At 47.9% G+C, this 20,367-nt stretch overlaps 2 protein-coding genes across 2 annotated transcripts; both read left to right on the forward strand.

Moving 5' to 3' along the window:
• Positions 1–785: 785 nt before the first annotated feature.
• On the forward strand, positions 786–1,312 carry LOC147098418 (histone H2A-like). Its single transcript, XM_085970053.1, has one exon. The coding sequence runs from the start codon at positions 786–788 to the stop codon at positions 1,221–1,223; it is 438 nt and encodes a 145-aa protein (XP_085826179.1). The 3' UTR covers positions 1,224–1,312.
• Positions 1,313–19,025: 17,713 nt separating this feature from the next.
• LOC147098419 (histone H2B-like) lies at positions 19,026–19,453 on the forward strand. Its single transcript, XM_085970054.1, has one exon. It carries the CDS (start codon positions 19,050–19,052, stop codon positions 19,422–19,424), a length of 375 nt encoding a protein of 124 aa, XP_085826180.1. The 5' UTR covers positions 19,026–19,049; the 3' UTR covers positions 19,425–19,453.
• Positions 19,454–20,367: the final 914 nt, after the last annotated feature.

Here is a 20,367-nt window from a genome sequence, read left to right on the forward strand (position 1 = left end):
GACAGGGTACTGAATTTGGATGATCAGCCATGCTATCATTAAATGGCGGAACAGGCTCGAGGGGCCGAATGGCCTACTCCTGCTCCTATCTTCTATGTTTCTATGTTTCCCTTTGTTCTCAGACCCGTTCATTTACAGCGCCGGCCGACGAATTAAGAGCTTGTTCTACGGGTAAGACTCAGATTCCAGTCACATCATTCTCTCTCAAGGCATTTTCAGGTTTTTAAAATAACTGTTGGGGGTTTATTAACCCGAGACTTCTTGCAGTGTAACAGCCCAGAATGGGAGTTCTAACAGAGACCGGAACAGGGGGCAGACTGAACACTGTCCCTCTTCTCTTTTCACAGGACTCCCGGTTCTGTTTTCACTCCTGGCTGTGCAAAGGATCCATCGACAATTATCAGCTTACATCGACCGCTTACAGAACCAATGGGGGTTGATTCCCGCCCGTTACATTCTGAAATTGAACAGGCTGATTGTCACAGCCCGGACTGTGCAAGGGAAATATGGAATAAGACAAACGGGAATAAAACGTGCTTGGAAATCTTTGGCTAATGGTGAATTTATTAACATAATAATCCTCAATTTAAAAATTATTGGCGGGGCTTTTGAAATTTCAAAAATCGTTGGCGGTCTGACTGTTGAGGCAGTTATTTCCGCCCTCTTTTCATTGGTGGGAAAAGCAGACTGTGATTGGTCACAGGAAAACACCAATGAAATTCACCACAGTGTGACCAATCACAAGTACGCTGTCTGCATTCCTCCAGAAGGTATAAGATGCGCAGATGTGGGAGGAGATTGTCATTCTTTCTCTGACTGTGTTGATTGTGGAAATGTCTGGAAGAGGAAAAACCAGCGGTAAAGCTCGGGCCAAGGCCAAGTCTCGCTCATCCCGGGCCGGACTGCAGTTCCCTGTGGGCCGTGTTCACAGGCACCTGCGAAAGGGCAACTATGCTGAGCGTGTGGGTGCCGGAGCCCCGGTCTACATGGCTGCTGTGCTCGAGTATCTGACCGCTGAAATCCTGGAGCTGGCCGGCAACGCAGCCCGCGACAACAAGAAGACCCGCATCATCCCCAGACACCTGCAGCTGGCCGTCCGCAACGACGAGGAGCTCAACAAGCTGTTGGGAGGGGTGACCATCGCTCAGGGCGGGGTGTTGCCTAATATCCAGGCGGTGCTGCTGCCCAAGAAAACCAGCACTGCCAGCTCCAAGAGCAAGTAAAGCGAACAAGATTCAATCTAATAACACAAAGGCTCTTTTCAGAGCCACCTACATTATCTTTGAAAGGGCTGGTTACTGTTCTGTGCTATGGGTCTCAATTATACCAGGTCTGATTTAACATGTTAAATATTAAAATCTGCTTTGAAATTCATTTGTCACAGTTTTGCCCATTAAGTTATCTATCCACCACTCACCTGACAATCAAACGCTGCCACATAGTAACAGAGTGACAGATACAATTGCTATCCTGTATGAACGAATACTCGATCACTCACATGCAGTACCAGTGAGTGAGTGGTAGTGCTTTTCCTATACTCACCCATCAATCCCACACTGACAGTACCAGAGAGTGACAGATACAGTATCTATCCCATATTTAGCAGTAAATCCCACATTGTCACATAGTACCAGAATGACAGGAAGTGTCTATCCCACACTCAATGATCAACCACATTGTTCACACTAGAATCGGGTGAGCGCGACCATCTGCATTTAATGGTTCGATAGCAAAATACTGCGGATGGCAGCTGTCTCCCATTCTGCCAGCGCATTTCACACCTAATCTAGAGCTGGCTTTTGTCTCCACTAGTCCTATCACCATCTCGTCTCGTTTTGAATACCTCTTAATGTCTCTTCGCTTTTGTTGTCTCCCAGCCCTTTAATCTATTTCATTCCCTGTGCCTCTTTAGCCTTGATAAAGGGTTTTGACCCGATACGTTGACTCTAATTTCTTTCCACGGATGTTGCCTGGCCTGCTCAGTTTTTCCAGCATTTAATGGTTGTTTGGAGTTTTCAGCTGGACCAATAAACTACTTAGCAATGGTTTTAAGCGGAACATAAACAGGGTACTGAAGCATCTGTTGAAATCAAAATGGTTTCTGCTGAATCATTGTCTCTTGTTGCAGCACTCGCTGTCGGCACCAACCTCTAATAGTTTGGAGAGTGCGGATTGTGTCCACACATCCAGACCGCCGTGAGTCTGGTGCTGTCCGGGGAGCTGGCCAAGAACGCCAGCTCCAAGTAAAACTCCACAATTTACTGACAAAAAACCCCACAACGGCTCGTTTAAAAGCCACCACAGCCTCTCTGAAGGAGCGCCTGTTTAATGCACTGATTTCGTCAGTTTATTCATTCCGTCTAATGCCCTATCAATCTGGTGATGACATTATCAGACAAATACGGAAATTGCCGCATTTTAAAATCTGTCTCTGTCGAATTTATTTAATTATAAATAAAAGTATTTATTTTTTTGAATTTAGCGGATTTTTTCAAGATTAATTTATAAATTCTTTAATTGAGGCCAATAGTTATTTTTGTTAAGGTAATGAGATTTCAATCAAGCGACCAATCCGAAGTAGCCAAAGGTTCCAGTGGGCTCCGAGAGTTAGAACTGGAGACATTACAGTCCATCCAATGACTTTACTTAAACCCTTGAATTTCACAATCCCCGACAGTATCTGTGCAGGAAGCAAACTTCAGAAGGAGAATAATCTCACAAGTTGGCCTCTTGTCACAGCAGCTCGGTTTAACCTATTGTGAGGTGGAAAGCGCTGGTCCCCCGTCACACCATCTGTCTGATATATAAAAGCTGAATGGAAACAGAACACTGAGCGCATGGACACCCAGGAAGACTAAAAGAGCTTTTCACTGTGAGGGGAGAACACAGAAAAAGCAAATCACCTCGCTCGTTCAAATCATTGCTGCTTTCTTTCCTCAAATCAGCAGTGAATATTCCTGATTCAGTTCCAATCTCAACGTGTCTGTTGTTCTAGGACAGTGAACAGTGGAAACACAGCCTGACAGTGAAGATGTGAGCAGTTTCACAAAGTGCATCTATTGCAGGCAGCAGGAGAAAGATCACATTTCAAAAATCGGTTATTTACTTTCGATGCTTTGAGTTCTCCAGAACAGTGCTGCTGGTGATTGAGAGATACATTGCAGCTCTCTCAGATACATCAGGATCCGGGCACTGAGATATTCTGTTAACTGCACAGGCCCTCAACTCCGTTTCTATAGATTGAAAAGAATTCTTTGTACAGCCCAGGTACCTGTGGTTATGTTCCAGAAAGCCATTCTGATTTTTATAGGTAGCCCTATTGGAATGGGAAATGAAACCCTGGACTGTGCAATCGGGTGGTCCAATTCCTGGTCCAGTGCTGGGTTTGGGTTGTGTCTGGATGCTGATAACTTACTGTAGAACCGTCCTACACACCTGGTGTGGAGAATCTGAGTGCCGCTGTGCTGCAGTGAGGTCACACAATGGCACTGTTTGTATCGCGGTTTCCCCTCGCCAGATAATTTACCTTATTGCAAACAAACACATTAATTATAACTCTATTTTTATATTCTCCTGGAACCTGTCGTTATCTTATAACTAATAGTAATCTCGTATTATTATTCTCATAGCAAAATACTTCAATGCGCCCGCATGAATAGGATCTTTCCTCCACCCGGAATGCAAGGAACAGTGCAGGCAGGTCCTTCTCACACAGAGTAAGTACATTATCACTCACAGAGCGCAGAGACACAGAACTGGCCTCAGTCCTATTATCACAGGCAGCAGGAACAGTCCCACTTTGATCCGAATTTCCAGAGTTACATTATGAATCTCACAGTCGTTATCTGAGGAATGTTGTCCTTATCTGAGGAAGGATGGCCTTATCTGAGGAAGGATGTTCTTGCCATGGAGGGAGTGCAGTGAAGATTCACCAGACTGATACCTGGGTTGGCAGGAATGACGTATGATGAGAGATTGGGTCGATTAGTCATATATTCGCTAGAATTTAGATGAATGAGAGGGGATCCCATTGAAACTCATAAAATTCTAACAGGACTAGACAGAATAGATGCAGGAAGGATGTTCCCGATGGCAGGGGAGTCCAGAACCAAGGGTAAGCCATTTAGGACTGAGTTGAGGAGGAATTTCTTCACCCAGAGTGTGGTGAACCTATGGAATTCACTACCACAGAAGACAGTTGAGGCGAATACATTAAATATATTCAAGAAGGAGTTAGATATATTTCTTAAGGCTAAGGGGATCAAGGGATGTGGGGAGAAAGCAGGGACAGGGTACTTAATTTGGATGATCAGCCATGATCACATTGAATGGCAGAGCACGCTTGAGGGGCTGAATGGCCTAATCCTGCTCCTATCTTCTATGTTTCTATGTCACTTGCAGCAGCAGAATAAGATGTTATTTCAAAGCCCAAACACATTGCAATGATTGGCAGATCCATTTTCACTCCCTTACTCACACACACGAACAGATAGACACTGATATGGAGTCAATGCTCGCTGCTGGCAGTACACGGACTATCAAACCCAACAACTACCATACAAGACCAGAGAATCGGAGATAATGGACTGAACCAAATCCTGAGACAGTCACTTATGATCACAAACTAGCATTAGCTTACACAGGTGGAGAATGATTGCAATCCAACATTCACACAGAGCAAGAATAGTACAGTACAATAGACTGTCAATTACATAATAATTCTCAAACTCACATACATTACCAGTCTGACAGATACAGAATCAATCACACACTCTCAAACAGTAGCAAAAACTGACAGCAACATAATAAAGCAGACATTCTGAAAGCAGAGACAGACAGGTACATAGTAAATTACAGAATCACGCCAGAAACTGACAGACAAAACAGTACATCAATATACTGGAAACTGAGTTAGAGGATAATCCACACACACATCCTAGAGATGGATACTGCTAGGCAAAATCCCACATTCATATACCAGGTTGACAGCTATAGATAAATTCAATGCACATTTAAAAGAGACTGACAGATACAAAGTGAAACTCGCACTCACATCCCAGAGAGTGACAGGTACAGGGGGAAATTTGCACTCACATCCCAGAGACTGTCACCCACACCCACAAGCAAAGATTGGCAGAGCTCCACACTTCCATAACAGAAACAGGCAGTAACTGATTAAAACCCTTACTCATATAACAGAAACTGACAGGTGCAGCATAAAACCCCACTCACGTACTAGAAACTGACATTTACAGATATAATACCACAATCACATACCAGAGACTGTCAGATACAGAGTGAAACTCACACTCACATACCAGAGACTGTAAGATGCAGAGTGAAAGACACACTCCCATACCAGAGACTGTCAGATACAGAGTGAAACTCACACTCACATACCAGAGACTGTCAGATACAGAGTGAAACTCATACTCACATGCCAGAGACTGTCAGATACAAAGTGAAACACACACTCCCATACCAGAGACTGTCAGATACAGAGTGAAACTCACACTCACTTACCAGAAGATCACAGGTGCATAATAAATCCAAGACTTGCATACCAGAAACAGAAGATAGTGAAATAAAACAACACTCACATTCCAGAGACTGACAGATACACAATAAAATCCACACTCGCATCCAAGAGACTGTCAGCTATAAGAAAATAAGAAATAGTAGCAGGAATCTATATATATCTATATCTATATATATAAAGCGGTTCATCTGTCTGTCTGTCTGTCTGTATGTATGTCCTCTATACACTCAAAAGTTATAGAGCGTACCTACACATATGTTATATCAAAAGAAAGCTTATGATTATGGACGTGTATTTACTTTTTGGTCAGACAAAAATTGTTCGGACAGTATACAAAAAACTTTCAAAAAATTGACAACTCCACTCATTAGCGTTGAATGACGTGATGGTTGACCAATCGGTGCATCCCGGGGGGGTTTCTTTGTGTATGTGGGTGGGCCATCCTACAGGGGATAGCATTGAGTGATGTGATGGTTGGCCAATCCTACAGTTGAGTGACCTGTTGGTTGACCAATCGGTGCATCACGGGGGGCATTTCATTGCGTGTGTGGGCGAGCCTAATCCTTCTGAGCTGAGGTGATTGGCCGCCATCTTGATTCCTAACTATTGATTTATTTTTCCCACTTTCTGTGTGTTTATTTCTCCCACTTTCAAAACAATTAAATCGTTTTTTGAAAAAGTTTTTTCTAAGCTCATTAATTTTCCTGGCTTTCACCCTCTTTTTTTGCTCTTGACTTGCTCCCTCCGCCGGGTGCTGCAACCTTGGAGGGTTACCCCGGCAACCAGGCCCGGGCCTCTCTCACAGCCTGTAGCCGCTTAGGAGGGCGGGGGTGGGGGAAGAAGGTTTTCCCCGGCAACCGGGCCCGGGCATCTTTTACAGCCTGTGGCCGCTCAGGAGGGTGGAGAGGGGGGGAGGAGGGTTACCCCGGCAACCAGGCCCGGGCCGCTCTCACAGCCTGTAGCTGCTCAGGAAGGCAGGGAAGAATGTTTTCCTGGCAACTGGGCCCGGTCCTCTCTCACAGCCTGTAGCCGCTCAGGAGCGGGGGAGGGGAGGAGGGTTACCCCGGCAACCGGGCCCGGGCCTCTCTCAACGTCAACCGCGCAGCCCGAGAGCCCGACCGAAACCGCGCAGGTTAGCGGCGGCGTCGCACGCATGGGGGCTCCAGGCCACCAAGGCCTCTCCCTCTCTCCTCCCACCCACTCCCTCTCTCTCCTCCCACCACCCCTTCTCTCTCCTCCCGCACGCCTCCCCCCTCTCTCTCCTCCCCCCTCACTCTCCTCCCCCCCTCTCTCCTCCACACCGTCGCTCCTCCCCCTCTCTCCTCCCCCATCCCCCCTCTCCTCTCTCCTCCCCCTCTCTCCTCCCCCTCTCCTCCCCCCCTCTCTCCTCCTCTCCCCCATCCTCCTCCCCTCTCCTCCCCCCTCCCCTCCTCCTTCCCCCCTCTTTCTCCCCCCTTCCCCCCTCTTTCTCCCCCTCTCCCCCCCTCTCTCTCCTCCCCCCTCTCTCCTCCCCCTCCTCTCTCTCCTCCCCCTCCTCTCTCTCCTCTGCTTTTTTCATAACAACATGCCCTCAAAAAACCCTCGGCACCACCCGGCACTCCAGCTAGTAGATTATAAAGCCCCTCAAGCCTGCTCTGACATTCAATAAGATCATGGCTGAACTTTGACCACAACTCCAATATCCCACCATATCCCTATATCCCTTGATTCCCTTAGTGCCCAAAAATCTATGATCTCAGTCTTGAATACACTCATCGACTGAGCATCCACAGCCCCATGCAGTAGAGAATTCCAAAGATTCACAACACTCTGAGTGGATACATTTATCATCCACCAGTCCTAATTTTCCGACGCCTTATCGTGAGACTATGAACCCTAGTTCTAGACTCTCCTGCCAGGGGAAACAGCCTCGCAGCATCTACCCCTGTCAAGCCCGCTAAGAATTTGAAATTTTTCAATGAAATCACCTCTCATTCTTCTAAACTCCAGAGAATATCAGCCCATTATACTCAATCTCTCCTCATAGGACAGCCCTCTCATCCCAGGAATCAATCTCTTGAACATTTGATGCACCCCATGTAAAGCATGTATATCCTGCCTTAGCTAAGGAGTCCAAAATGTGCAAAGTACTCCAGTTATGGTATAACCAAAGGCCTATATGTTTGCAGCAACACATACTTACACTTTACTGCAACCCCTTTGCAATAAATGCTAACATACGTTACCTTCCTAATTGATTACTTTACCTGCATGACAACATTCTGCGTTTCGTGTAAACGGACACTCAAATCGCTCTGAATATTGACAGAAGTAAACCCACATTCACATACCAAAGACGGTCAGGGGAAGAGTAAAATCCTCAATCATATTAAAGGAACTGACAGTTATATAAGACTGTAGTGATTCATGTGCATCGTGATGCGCCATCAATTACTCAAAAGACTGAGGTTGAGCGAGTAACAATCAGGCTTTTATTAACTAAAGAATGAAGGTCTAGTCTCGAGTGGTCGACCCGTCCAGAATACTAAGGGACTGGGAGGTAGTCACTTATTTACCTGGAATAGTGGGAGGAGTCAGCCGAGGCATGTCCAGACCTGTACCTAGTGGAATACACATACAGACACAGACAGGTATGACAGTGGTTTACCACATTCACCCCTTGTTTAAAAATGAGTCCGGCGGGGTTTAGTGTATTTAAAAGTTCGTGTATTGGAGTCTCTCCGGAGGTCTTGTCTGCCGCTGTGATCGACGTGGCGACGGCAGGGGTGGTGGAGCTTCCGGCGTCGCGTCCCGTGTAGGCTGGGGCCCTGGAGTGTAGTCCTCATGGGTGATGGTCCAAGGCGAGCCGGCTGCTGGGGTTGGATATCGGGTCGTGGGGGGGGGTGGTAATGGGTAGTGGGTTACAGCGGTCCCCGAGAGTGCGAGGTCTCGTATGGAGACTGTGTGCTCCCGCCCGTCTGGGTACGCAATGTAAGCGTACTGGGGGTTGGCGTGGAGGAGGTCGACCCTCTCGACCAGGGGGTCCATTTTATTGGCCCTCACGTGTCTTCTCAGTAGTACCGGCCCTGGGGACGTCAGCCATGGCGGTAACGATGTCCCCGATGTGGACTTCCTTGGGAAGACAAACATTTTCTCATGAGGGGTGGCATTGGTGGCAGTGCAGAGAAGTGACCGAATCGAGTGGAGCACATCGGGGAGCACCTCCTGCCAGCGGGAGGTCGGAAGGCCCCTAGACTTTAAGGCTAGTAGGGCGGCCTTCCAAACAGTTGCATTCTCTCTTTCCACCTGTCCGTTCCCCCGGGGGTTGTAACTGGTGGTCCTGCTTGTGGCTATACCCCTAGCGAGCAGGTACTGGTGGAGTTCATCGCTCATAAACGATGAGCCCCGGTCGCTATGGATATAGCTGGGGAAACCGAACAGGGTGAAGAGGCTGTTCAGAGATTTAATGACCGTGGCACTGGTCATGTCCGGGCAGGGGATAGCGAACGGGAACCGGGAGTACTCGTCAATGATGTTGAGGAAGTACACATTGCGGTCGGAGGAGGGGAGAGGCCCTTTGAAATCGACGCTCAGGCGTTCGAAAGGGCGAGTAGCTTTTATCAGGTGGGCTCTGTCTGGTCTATAAAAGTGCGGTTTGCACTCAGCGCAGACTTGGCAGTTCTTGGTCATGGTCCTGACCTCCTCGATGGAGTAAGGCAGGTTGCGGGCCTTGATGAAGTGGAAGAACCTGGTGGCCCCCGGGTGGCAGAGGTCATTGTGGAGGGCCCTCAGCCTATCGATCTGCGCGCTGGCGCAGGTGCCACGCGATAGGGCATCTGGGGGTTCATTGAGCTTCCCAGGCTGGTACAAGGTCTCGTAATTGTAGGTGGAAAGTTCGATTCTCCACCTCAAGATCTTGTCATTTTTGATTTTGCCCCTCTGCTTGTTGTTGAACATAAAAGCAACTAAACGCTGGTCAGTGAGCAGGGTAAATCGTTTTCCGGCCAGGTAGTGCCTCCAATGACGCAGAGCCTCCACGATAGCCTGGGCCTCCTTCTCGACCGCGGAGTGTCTGGTCTCCGGGCCCTGGAGGGTTCATGAGAAGAATGCCACAGGTCTCCCCGCCTGATTAAGGGTGGCGGCCAGAGCGAAGTCAGATGCATCGCTTTCCACCTGGAAGGGAATGGATTCGTCCACTGCGTGCATGGTGGCTTTGGCAATGTCTTCCTTGATATGGTGGAAGGCTAAGCGGGCCTCTGCCGTCACGGGAAATGAGGTGGACTTGATCAGCGGACGGGCTTTGTCTGCATAGTAGGGGACCCACTGAGCGTAGTAGGAAAAAAACCCTAGGCACCTTTTCAGAGCTTTTAGGCAGTGGGGCAGTGGGAGTTCCATAAGGGGATGCATCCGGTCCGGGTCGGGACCGATGACCCCGTGTTCTACAACAGAGCCAAGGATGGCGAGGTGGTCTGTGCGGAATATGCACTTCTCCTTGTTATATGTCAGGTTCAGGAGTTGGGCGGTGCGGAGGAATTTCTCGAGGTTTGCGTCATGGTCCTGCAAGTCATGGCCGCAGATGGTCACATTATCTAGGTAAGGGAAAGTGGCCTGCAGCTCGTTTTGATCGACCATCCGGTCCATCTCCCTTTGGAAGACGGAGACCCCGTTGGTAACGCCGAAGGGAACCCTAAGGAAGTGATAGAGGCGGCCGTTTGCCTCAAAAGCAGTATACTGGCGGTCTTCAGGGCTGATGGGGAGCTGGTGGTATGCTGATTTCAGGTCAATGGTCGAAAAGACGCGGTACTGCGCGATCTGGTTGACCATGTCAGCTATGCGGGGGAGTGGGTAGGTGTCCAGCAGGGTGTAGCGGTTTATTGTTTGGCTGTAGTCGATGACCAGGCGTTGTTTCTCGCCGGTCTTAACGACCACAACCTGGGCTCGCCAGGGGCTGGAGCTGCCCTCAATAATCCCCTCCTTCAGGAGCCGTTCCACTTCGGTTTTGATGAAAACCCTGTCCCCGGCACTGTATCGCCTGCTCTTTGTGGCGATGGGCTTACAGTCGGGGGTGAGGTTAGCAAACAGTGGGGGGGGTGGAACTCTGAGTGTGGAGAGGCTGCATCTGGTGCGCGGCGGGCAATTTGGAGGCTGCTGGCTGCGGACTGTGAGTGGGGGGAGGGGGCCACCGTATGCCATCGTAACGCTTTTGAGGTGGCACTGGAAATCCAACCCCAGTAGAACGGCAGTGCAGAGGTCGGGCAGGACCAGGAGTTTAAAATTATTGAACACAGTCCCGTCTACTACTAGTGTCACCACGCAGTAGCCGCCAATGTCCGCTGACTGGGACTCGGAGGCCATAGAAATCCGCTGGTGCGCAGGCAGGACTGGGAGAGAGCAACGCCGCACCGTGTCGGGGTGGATGAAGCTCTCTGTGCTCCCGGAGTCAAAAAGGCAGTTTATTGCATGGCCGTTTACCTTAACGTCCATTTTGGACCGAGCTAGCTGGTGCGGTCTCGTTTGGTCCAGCGTCACAGAGGCCAGCGTAGGGGTCGGTGTGTCGCTGCGAGTATCAGATGGGGGGGGGTTGGCGGTCTGCTGTGTCCCGGCTGGTGTCCAAGATGGCGGCGTCCATGATTCCCATGTGGCTGGAGTCGTCCAAGATGGCTGCTGCTGCGGTGGTTCGCACATGGCTGGGGAGGCCCAAGGTGGCGGCTCGCACGGCCCACACGCAGCGCTGCTGGCGTTCGGGGTGGCTTTGGCCTTGCAGACGCTGGCGTAGTGTCCCTTTTTCCCGCAGCCCGAGCAGGTCGCATTCTTCGCCGGGCAGCGCGCTCTGGGGTGTTTGGCCTGGCCACAGAAGTAGCATTTCTGGCCTTGGGATACTGCTGTCTGGCTTTGGAACACTGCTGCGGTAGTTGGGCCATTGTTGGGCTGTGGCTGGGGTGGCACGGTGCTATGGGGCTGTCCTACCGTGTCCCAGGTTGTCGTTCCCCGTGGCGTCCACGGTGCAGAGGAGTAGGCATCCATGCCCCGGAAGGCTGCGTCCAGCGTTAGTGCGATGTCGGAGGCTTTGTCGAGGGTGAGGTCACTCTGCTCCAGCAGTCGCTGTCGGGTGTAGTTGGACCTGTGGCCCGCTACGAAAGCATCCCGGATCAGTTCCTCCGTGTACTTAGTGGGCGTTACCGCCTTACACCCACAGGCCCGGCCAAGCACGGACAGTGCTTGGAGGTATTTCTCAGTCGATTCCCCAGGTTGTTGCTTGCGACTCCCCAGAAGGTGCCTCGCGTATACTTCATTCACAGGGCGCGTGTACTGGGTCTTGAGGAGCTGGAGGGCGGCTGTGTACGGGGTCGCGTCCCGGATGACTGAGTACACTCGGTGGTTCACCTTGGAGAACAGGACAGACAGTTTGTCCGCATCCGTTTCGACCGCAGTGGAGGCAGTCAGGAATGTCTCGAAGCACGTGAGCCAGTGAGCAAACTTGGTGGAAGCGTCCGCTTCCCGACTGTCCAGGTCCAGGCATGCTGGTGTGAGGATCTTCTCCATTATAAAAAATTTAGTTAATAAAATTGATGCGCCATCAATTACTCAAAAGACTGATGTTGAGCGAGTAACAATCAGGCTTTTATTAACTAAAGAATGAAGGTCTAGTCTCGAGTGGTCGACCCGTCCAGAATACTAAGGGACTGGGAGGTAGTCACTTATATACCTGGAATAGTGGGAGGAGTCAGCCGAGGCATGTCCAGACCTGTACCTAGTGGAATACACATACAGACACAGACAGGTATGACAGTGGTTTACCACACATCGCCACTAAATAATCGAGTTCAACTTCGACGAACTACAAACAAGTTGTTTATTTACAGGAACAGGTTAAATACAACAGGTAAGGTAGCAGGTAAGATGGCTGACTGTAGGAGCACCGTTGTGTAGGTCTTTCCCCAGCGGGGACGACACGAGGACGAACTAGAAGTTTCCTAGCTCAACTGCCAGCAGGTTCCAAGCTCTACTGTTGTAAGGTTCCGAGCTCTGACGTCATGACGTCATGACGCAGAGTACAGGAGAGAAGCCTGAGTAAAGTAACAGCCACATACAGTAAAGTAAGTTAAAGCGAATTATGTATCTCAATGTAAGGGACAACCAGTGGTACCGCCACATAGGCCCCCCCAGAATTCGCTTTAACGAAAGTCCAAGGATGAGATGGTCTGACGAGCTGGTGGTCACGGCGGTCGTGCTGTCTCAACTTGGTAGGCGAGCTCTGAAGATGCTGCTCGTGAGCGGATCCTTATGCGCGTTGTGGCGAATAAAGTGTATCCGTCAGGCGAAGGACCGTGGAGACGTGCGAAACAGCAGGCCTTGTCAGAGTGACGGGCAGGTCGGGCGGACGCGGGCGATGACTCTGTTGATGTTGGAACAAGTCCTTGATCTGACAAGATCTGCAGGAACGCCAAACGAGCGATCCAAAGGACTTGACAGGTGAGGTGAGTGAACTCGCCGACAGGTGAGTGAAACCTTCAGGAGGCTGGAACATGCGGAACGGTGCGTGCCATAGTGCTACGATGTTAACACAACAGAGGGTGAAGAATTACTGAATTGACCAGTGATCGGTGAGGCCAGCAACTTTCACGTGGCTGATCGCGGCCGCAGGATGCCCGTTGGACCCATCCTCTGTGTGCAGCTTCAGTAGACGTTTGCTTTTGTTAAAGGGAAAACTAGAGAAAGGGTGGCTACGGTCCAGGTTGTTGTTGCTTTCGGGAGGGGTAAACTCTGCCTGGAGGGCGGCAACAGTTTTAGTTATTGCAGATTTAGGAGAAAACAGCTGTGAGGGCGGCAACGCTTTTCGTTCACGCTGAAACGTATAGTAGGTAACACAACCAGCAGGCTGACGGGCTGGTGCATCGTCGGCAGGGAACGAGTCTTCGTGTTTCACGAGGGCAGGGTCCTCGTGGTTTGCGAGGGATGGGTCCTCGTGGTTCGCGGGGGTGAGTCCTCGTGGTATCCCCGCAGGGCATGCTCCGATTTTGTGGGCCCGAACATGCTGTACCCCGCGGTTGGAGAGATGTATACTTGCTGTTGCTTTGGACGTAGAGGCGGACGATCCGTGTGGCGGTAGGAAAAACGAGTACGGGGACCGTAAGCAAGTGGGTGGTCGGCGCCGCATCGATGTTCTCGTCGAACGGGGCTTTTACCTTTATAAAGCAAGGGGGAGACTGTGGCTCCCTGGATTGCGGTAGCGACAGCAAAACGGCTGGTGCTTCCATGGCGTGCTTCTTTTGTGAAAATTGCTCGCGAAAAAATGGGGTCCGGTTGAGTTTTGTCCGTGTCAAATGGGATCTGCTCCAGAATGCGCTTACCTTGCGAATACATTCGCAAAGACGGGGTCGCCTTTGGAGAATTCGGTGTTAGGCGGTTGCTGTTCCGTGGTTGTTCGTCGGTTGTGCGTCAGTCGTCTTGTGGGAAGACGAGGTTCAGGCGCGCGTTGCTACCGTGAAAATCGTTCACGGATACGGGTTCACCAATTGTAGTGTTGGAATTGATGAGCTCCCGTTCTCACGTCGTTGGGTCACCAATGTAGCGATTCGCATTCATCGCCACTAAATAATCGAGTTCGATTTCGACGAATTATAAATAAGTTGTTTATTTACAGGAACTGGTTAAATACAACAGGTAAGGTAGCAGGTAAGATGGCTGAATGTAGGCGCACCGTGGTGTAGGTCTTTCCCCAGCGGGGACGCCAGAAGGACTAACTAGAAGTTTCCCAGCTCAACTGCCAGCAGGTTCCGAGCTCTACTGTTGGAAGGTTCCGAGCTCTGACGTCATGACGCAGAGTACAGGAAAGAAGCCTGAGTATAGTAACAGACACATACAGTAAGCTAAGTTAAAGGGAATTATGTATCTCAATACAAGGGACAACCGGTGGTACCGCCACAACACCACACAATCACACATACCAGAAAACACAGGTACAAAATAAAGCCCATATTTACATACCATACTCTGACTGGTACAAAGGAAAACCCACACTCACATCCCAGAGACAATGAGGTAAAGAATAAAACACACACTCATGGCAGAAACTTAATATTACAGTCAAAAACCCACACTCACATCCGAGAGATATAAAAATTAGAAGCAGGAGGAGGCCATACAGCTCCTCGGACCTCACAGATACATAATAAAGCCACTCTCACACACCAGAGACTGTCAGGCACAGAATGACCACGCACGCTTCCATGCCAGAAACTGACAGGTAAAGATTAAAACCTGGCACTCTGAAGCAGAAAGTGACAGGTATAGATTAAAACTCACACACACACACCAAGGACTAACATATACAGAGTAAAAACTGCACACACATCCCAGAGTATGACAGATACAGAGTAAAACCCCCACATACATCCCAGATTATGGCATTTACAGAGTAAAACCCCCACACACATCCCAGAGTATAACATTTACAGAGTAAAACCCACACTCACATCCCAGAGACAGACAGATACAGAATAAAGTGCTCACTCATACACCAAAGACTGACATACAAAGTAGGTCCCACATTCACATACCAGAGACTAACAGATACAGAGTAAAACTCACACTCACATCCCAGAAACTAACAGGTACTGATTGAAATCCACACATACAACAAAAACTAAAAAGTACATAATAGAACCCACTGGCACATACAAGAAACTAAAATGTACATAATAAATCTGATGCTCACAAACCAGACACTGACAGGTACAAAGGAAAACACACACTCTGCTACCAGAAACTGACAGAGACAGAATAATCTCACACTCACTTACCTGTGACTGACTGATACAGAAGAAACCCAAACTCACATACCAGAAGCTGACAGGTAAATAAAAAAACACAGCTTTGCATAACAGAAAAAGAAGATAGTGAAAAAGACACTCACATAGCAGAGACTGACAGATAAAGACGAAAACCCACACTCACGAACCAGAAACTTTCACATTCAGAGTGAACCCTTTCTTCCAGTGTGGAAATTGACAGGTAGAATGGAAAACACACACTCATGAATCAGAAACTGACTGGCACTGAATAAAACCAGTACTAGCATACCAGATGTCGATGGGTACAGATTATAACCCACACTCACATATCAGAGACTGACTTGTAGAGTAAAATCTAAAATTCACACAGCAGAAACTGACAGGCACAGGGTAAAACCCACACTCACGTACCAGGGACTGACAGGTATAGGTTGATTCAAACACTGACACAAAGTATCGGAGGATGACAGAATCAGAATGAATCTCACACACACATGCAGAACCAGAAAGTGATAGAGTCACAATGAATCCCTCACTGACACCAATTATTAAAGACTGATTGCTACAGAATTATTCTCACTCTCACACAAAGTACTAGAGACTGAAAGACACAGAATTAATCTAATTCCAAGACAGACCACAAGAGACTAACATATATAGCATAAATCCCACTCATACATACAGTATCAGAGAATGACACATACATAGAATCATAGAAATTTACAGCACGGAAGGAGGCCATTTTGGCCCATTGTGTCCGCGCTGGCCAACAAAGAGCTATCCAGCCTAATCCCACTTCCCAGCTCTTGGTCCGTAGCCCTGCAGGTTAGAGTATCCCAATTGCGCATCCAAGTACTTTTTAAATGTGGTTAGGATTCCTGCCTCTACCACCCTTTCAGGCAATGAGTTCCAGACCACAATAACCCTCTGGGTGAAGAAATTTCCCCTCAAATCCCGTCTAAACCTTCCCCTAAATACTTTAAATCTGTGCCCCTGGTTTTTGACCCCACTGCTAAGGGAAATTGGTCCTTTCTATCCACTTTATCTATGCACCTCATAATTTTACACACCTCAATAAGGACTCCCCTCAATGTCCTCTGTTCCAAGGAAAACAGACCAAGCCTTTCCAGTCTATCCACATAGCTAAGATGCTCTACTCCTGGCAAGATCCTTGTAAATCTCCTCTGTACCCTCTGTAGTGCAATCACATCTTTCCTGTAATGTGGTGACCAGAATTGCACGCAGTACTCTAGCTGAGGCCTAACTAGTGTTTTATACAGTTGAAGCATAACCCCCCTGCTCTTGTGTTCTATGCCACGGCTAATAAAGGCAACCATTTCTTATGCCTTCTTAACCACCTTATATACTTGGCCTGCTACCTTCAGTGATCTGCGGACATGCATTCCAAGGTCCCTTTGTTTCTCTACGCTGCTCAGTGTCCTACCATTTAACGTGTATTCCCTTTCCTTTTTATCCATCCCTAAATGCATTACCTCACACTTCTCCAGATTGAATTCCATTTGCCACTGTTCTGCCCACCTGACCAATTTATTGATGTCTTCCTGCAGTCTACAGCTTCTTTCTTCAGTATCAACCACACAGCCGATTTTAATATCAACTGCATACTTCTTAATCATACCCCCTATATTCAAGACAAGATCGTTGATATATACCACAAAAAGCAAGGGACCTAGTGCTGAGCCCTGCAGTATGACTCCCACACAGTACCAGAGACTGACAGATACAGAATTAATTTAACTCTCACACACAGTATCAGGGACTGACATATACAGAATGAATCCCACACTTTCATACAACACCAGAGACTGACAGATACTGAATTAATCTAACTCTCACATAGAGAATCATAGACTGACGTGGAGAAAATGAATCACACACTAACTCAGAGAATCAGAGACAGACAGGCACATAATGAATCCCACACTCATATACAGTACCAGAAAATGATAGGGACAAAATGAATCCCAATCTGATACAGAGTATTAAAGACTGACTGATACAGAATGAATCTCACTCTCAAACATAATACCAGAGACTGACAGACACAGAATGTACCTCACTGTCACATAGAGTATTTGACACTGACTAATACAGAATCAATCCACACTAACACAGATTATCAGAGACTGACAGGTACAGATAAATCTCACGCTCACATACTGTATCAGAGACGGTCAGATACACAGAAATAATCTCACACTCACTTACATTACCAGATAGTGAGAGACAGAGTTAAAGTGACATTCACATGCAGTATCAGAGATGACAGATACACAAAATTAATCTCACACTCACTTTCATTACCAGATAGTGAGAGACAGAATTAAACTGACACTCACATGCAGTATCAGAGATGACAGATACACAGAATGAATCTCACACTCTGAAACAGTACCAAAAATTGACAGAGACAACATTAATCTAACTCACACATACAGTAGAAGAGACTGAAAGGTACAGAATAAATCCTAAACTCACATGCCATAGCAGGAACTAACAGATATAGAATAAATCTCAGTCTCACATACAGTATTAGAGATTGTCAGAGAAAGAGAATTAATCTCACACTGACACAGCGTATCAGACGGTGACAGACCCAGGATTAATACACACTCGTACAGTACCAGTAAATGAGACACAGTTAGCCCCACATTAAATACTGATTGGTGCAGAATGAATCTCACAGTAACACAGTGCATCAGAGGGCCTGGCAGATACAGAATGAGTACACAATCACAGGCAGTACAATTAATTTGCAGAGAGGTTCATTCCCACACTCACATACAGTACCAGATACTAGCAGAGATTGAAAGAATCTCAAACTAACATCAAGTACCAGAGACCGATAGATGCAGTACGAATCCTACTTTCATAAACCGAGTGAGTAGCATATTCATGCGGAAACCTTCGCTGAAATACAGTACGAGAGACAGACTGATTCAGAGCTAATTCGACACTAATGTACAGTACCAGAGACTAACAGTTACAGAATGAATCTCAGACTTGCACACCGTCCCAGTGACTGACAGATACAGAATGAAACACAGACTCGCACGTCTCAATGACTAAAAGATGCAGAATGAATCTCAGACTCGCACATCCCAGTGACAGACAGATACTGAATTAATATCACACACACGTACACTACCAGAGAATGAAAGATTCAGAATGAATCCCAACACTGACACATGGTACCAGAGCCTGACGGATACAGATGGAATCCCACCCTGACACATGTAACAGAGACTGAGATTGAGAATGATTCCAACAGTTACATAAATAACCAGAGACTGAGACAGAACTATTCACACACACACACACAGTACTAGGGACTGGCATTACTGAACCCGCAGACCACCCCGCAAGGCTTGAATATCGAGCACAGGTTGGACATTTAAATTGCAGACCCGTGCAGCAGAAGTGCTTGGTACCTCTTTAATGGCCTGGGAAATGGAGAATGGGAAGATGATGATTCCTCTGCGCTTGCAATGACCTTTCTGACTGCAGGGGGCGTGCTTGTGACAGAGGTTCAATCTGATTGGCTGCTTTATGTATCCAATCAGAGAAATGCAGAACAATGGAAAATAACATCATTCAGCAGCCAATCACAACCACTGCCTTCACCCATCCCTCATTAGCATAGGGCGGTGAGGGCAGCCTATTAAAGCCGGGCACGGAGCGGGATTGTTATTTTGTGTCTGAAATCGAGTTTGAGAATGGTTGATGAAAAGAAAACAGTGGCCAAGAAGGGTGCCAAAAAAACCGTCACTAAACCGGCAGCGAAGGGCGGCAAGAAGCGCAGAAAGTCGAGGAAGGAGAGTTACTCCATCTACATCTACAAAGTGATGAAGCAGGTTCACCCCGACACCGGCATCTCTTCCAAGGCCATGGGCATCATGAACTCGTTTGTGAACGATATTTTCGAGCGCATCGCGGGTGAGGCTTCCCGCCTGGCCCATTACAACAAGCGGCACACCATCAGCTCCCGGGAGATCCAGACCGCCGTGCGCCTGCTGCTGCCTGGGGAGCTGGCCAAGCACGCCGTGTCGGAAGGGACAAAGGCGGTGACCAAATACACCAGCTCCAAGTAAAACTCCACGCTGTCCTGAAAGAACAAAACCAAAACACAACGGCTCTTTTAAGAGCCACCCACAATCTCTCTGAAAGAGCTACACAATCGTGAGTCCCTTTCGACGCAATTTGCTGTGTTTATTCTGTTTACTTCTATTATATTTCCTGATCAAGTGTTTGAGAACATTTTTTAGTTCCAGCTGCAGATTTAGTTTGGAATTCTCAGAAGCAGTTTAAGTCCGTTTCGACCTGAATGTCGCTGTTGAATTTCTCTTCCAGTAAAATACAAACACGGTCCCTGCTCGCTCTTTCCCTTTGCTCTCAGACCGGATGAATTAAAAGCTTGTTTTCGGGATGAGACTCGGATTTCAGTCACCTCGTTCTCTCGAGACCTTTTAAAAAGAAAATTATATAGCCAGTTGGGAGTCAATCCGTTTGTTAACCCGAGACTTCCTGCAGTGTAGCAGCCCAGAATGATAGTTCGAAGTATATACATCCTGAACCATACAAACATTTCCCCTTTTAATTGGCAGACAGGATCGAACCAGAATTACAACTCTGGTTAATTTTTCATTATTCCAAAAAGTAACTAAAACCAACTCTTAATGCGGGGACAGGTGGGAACTTTAAAGGTGAGATTCAGACTTCAGGCACCTCGTTCTCTCTCTCGGATCTATCCCGGTATGTGGAGTTGGATCAATTTAATATCAGAACTCCCACTTAGTTTCCGACTCACACTGAGCGAGTTTATTCAATCTCCTGGCAGCTCACTCACATTTCAACCTAAATTAGAAACGCACCCTCAGATATTCACTGTCCACACTTTATAAATTCCCAGTTACATTAACAGTACAAGACCTGCACGGTGCGTGCAGGGACCAATTTGCCTTGCGCCGATCGCAGCTCTTTCCTTTGCTGATTTGGTGACTCTTAAAAGAGCCGTTGTTGTATTTGGTGCTAAAG

This window comes from Somniosus microcephalus, chromosome 29 (assembly GCF_052327205.1).
Source record: "Somniosus microcephalus isolate GS21.2 chromosome 29, FLI_Smic_1.0, whole genome shotgun sequence".
Taxonomy (NCBI): domain Eukaryota; kingdom Metazoa; phylum Chordata; class Chondrichthyes; order Squaliformes; family Somniosidae; genus Somniosus; species Somniosus microcephalus.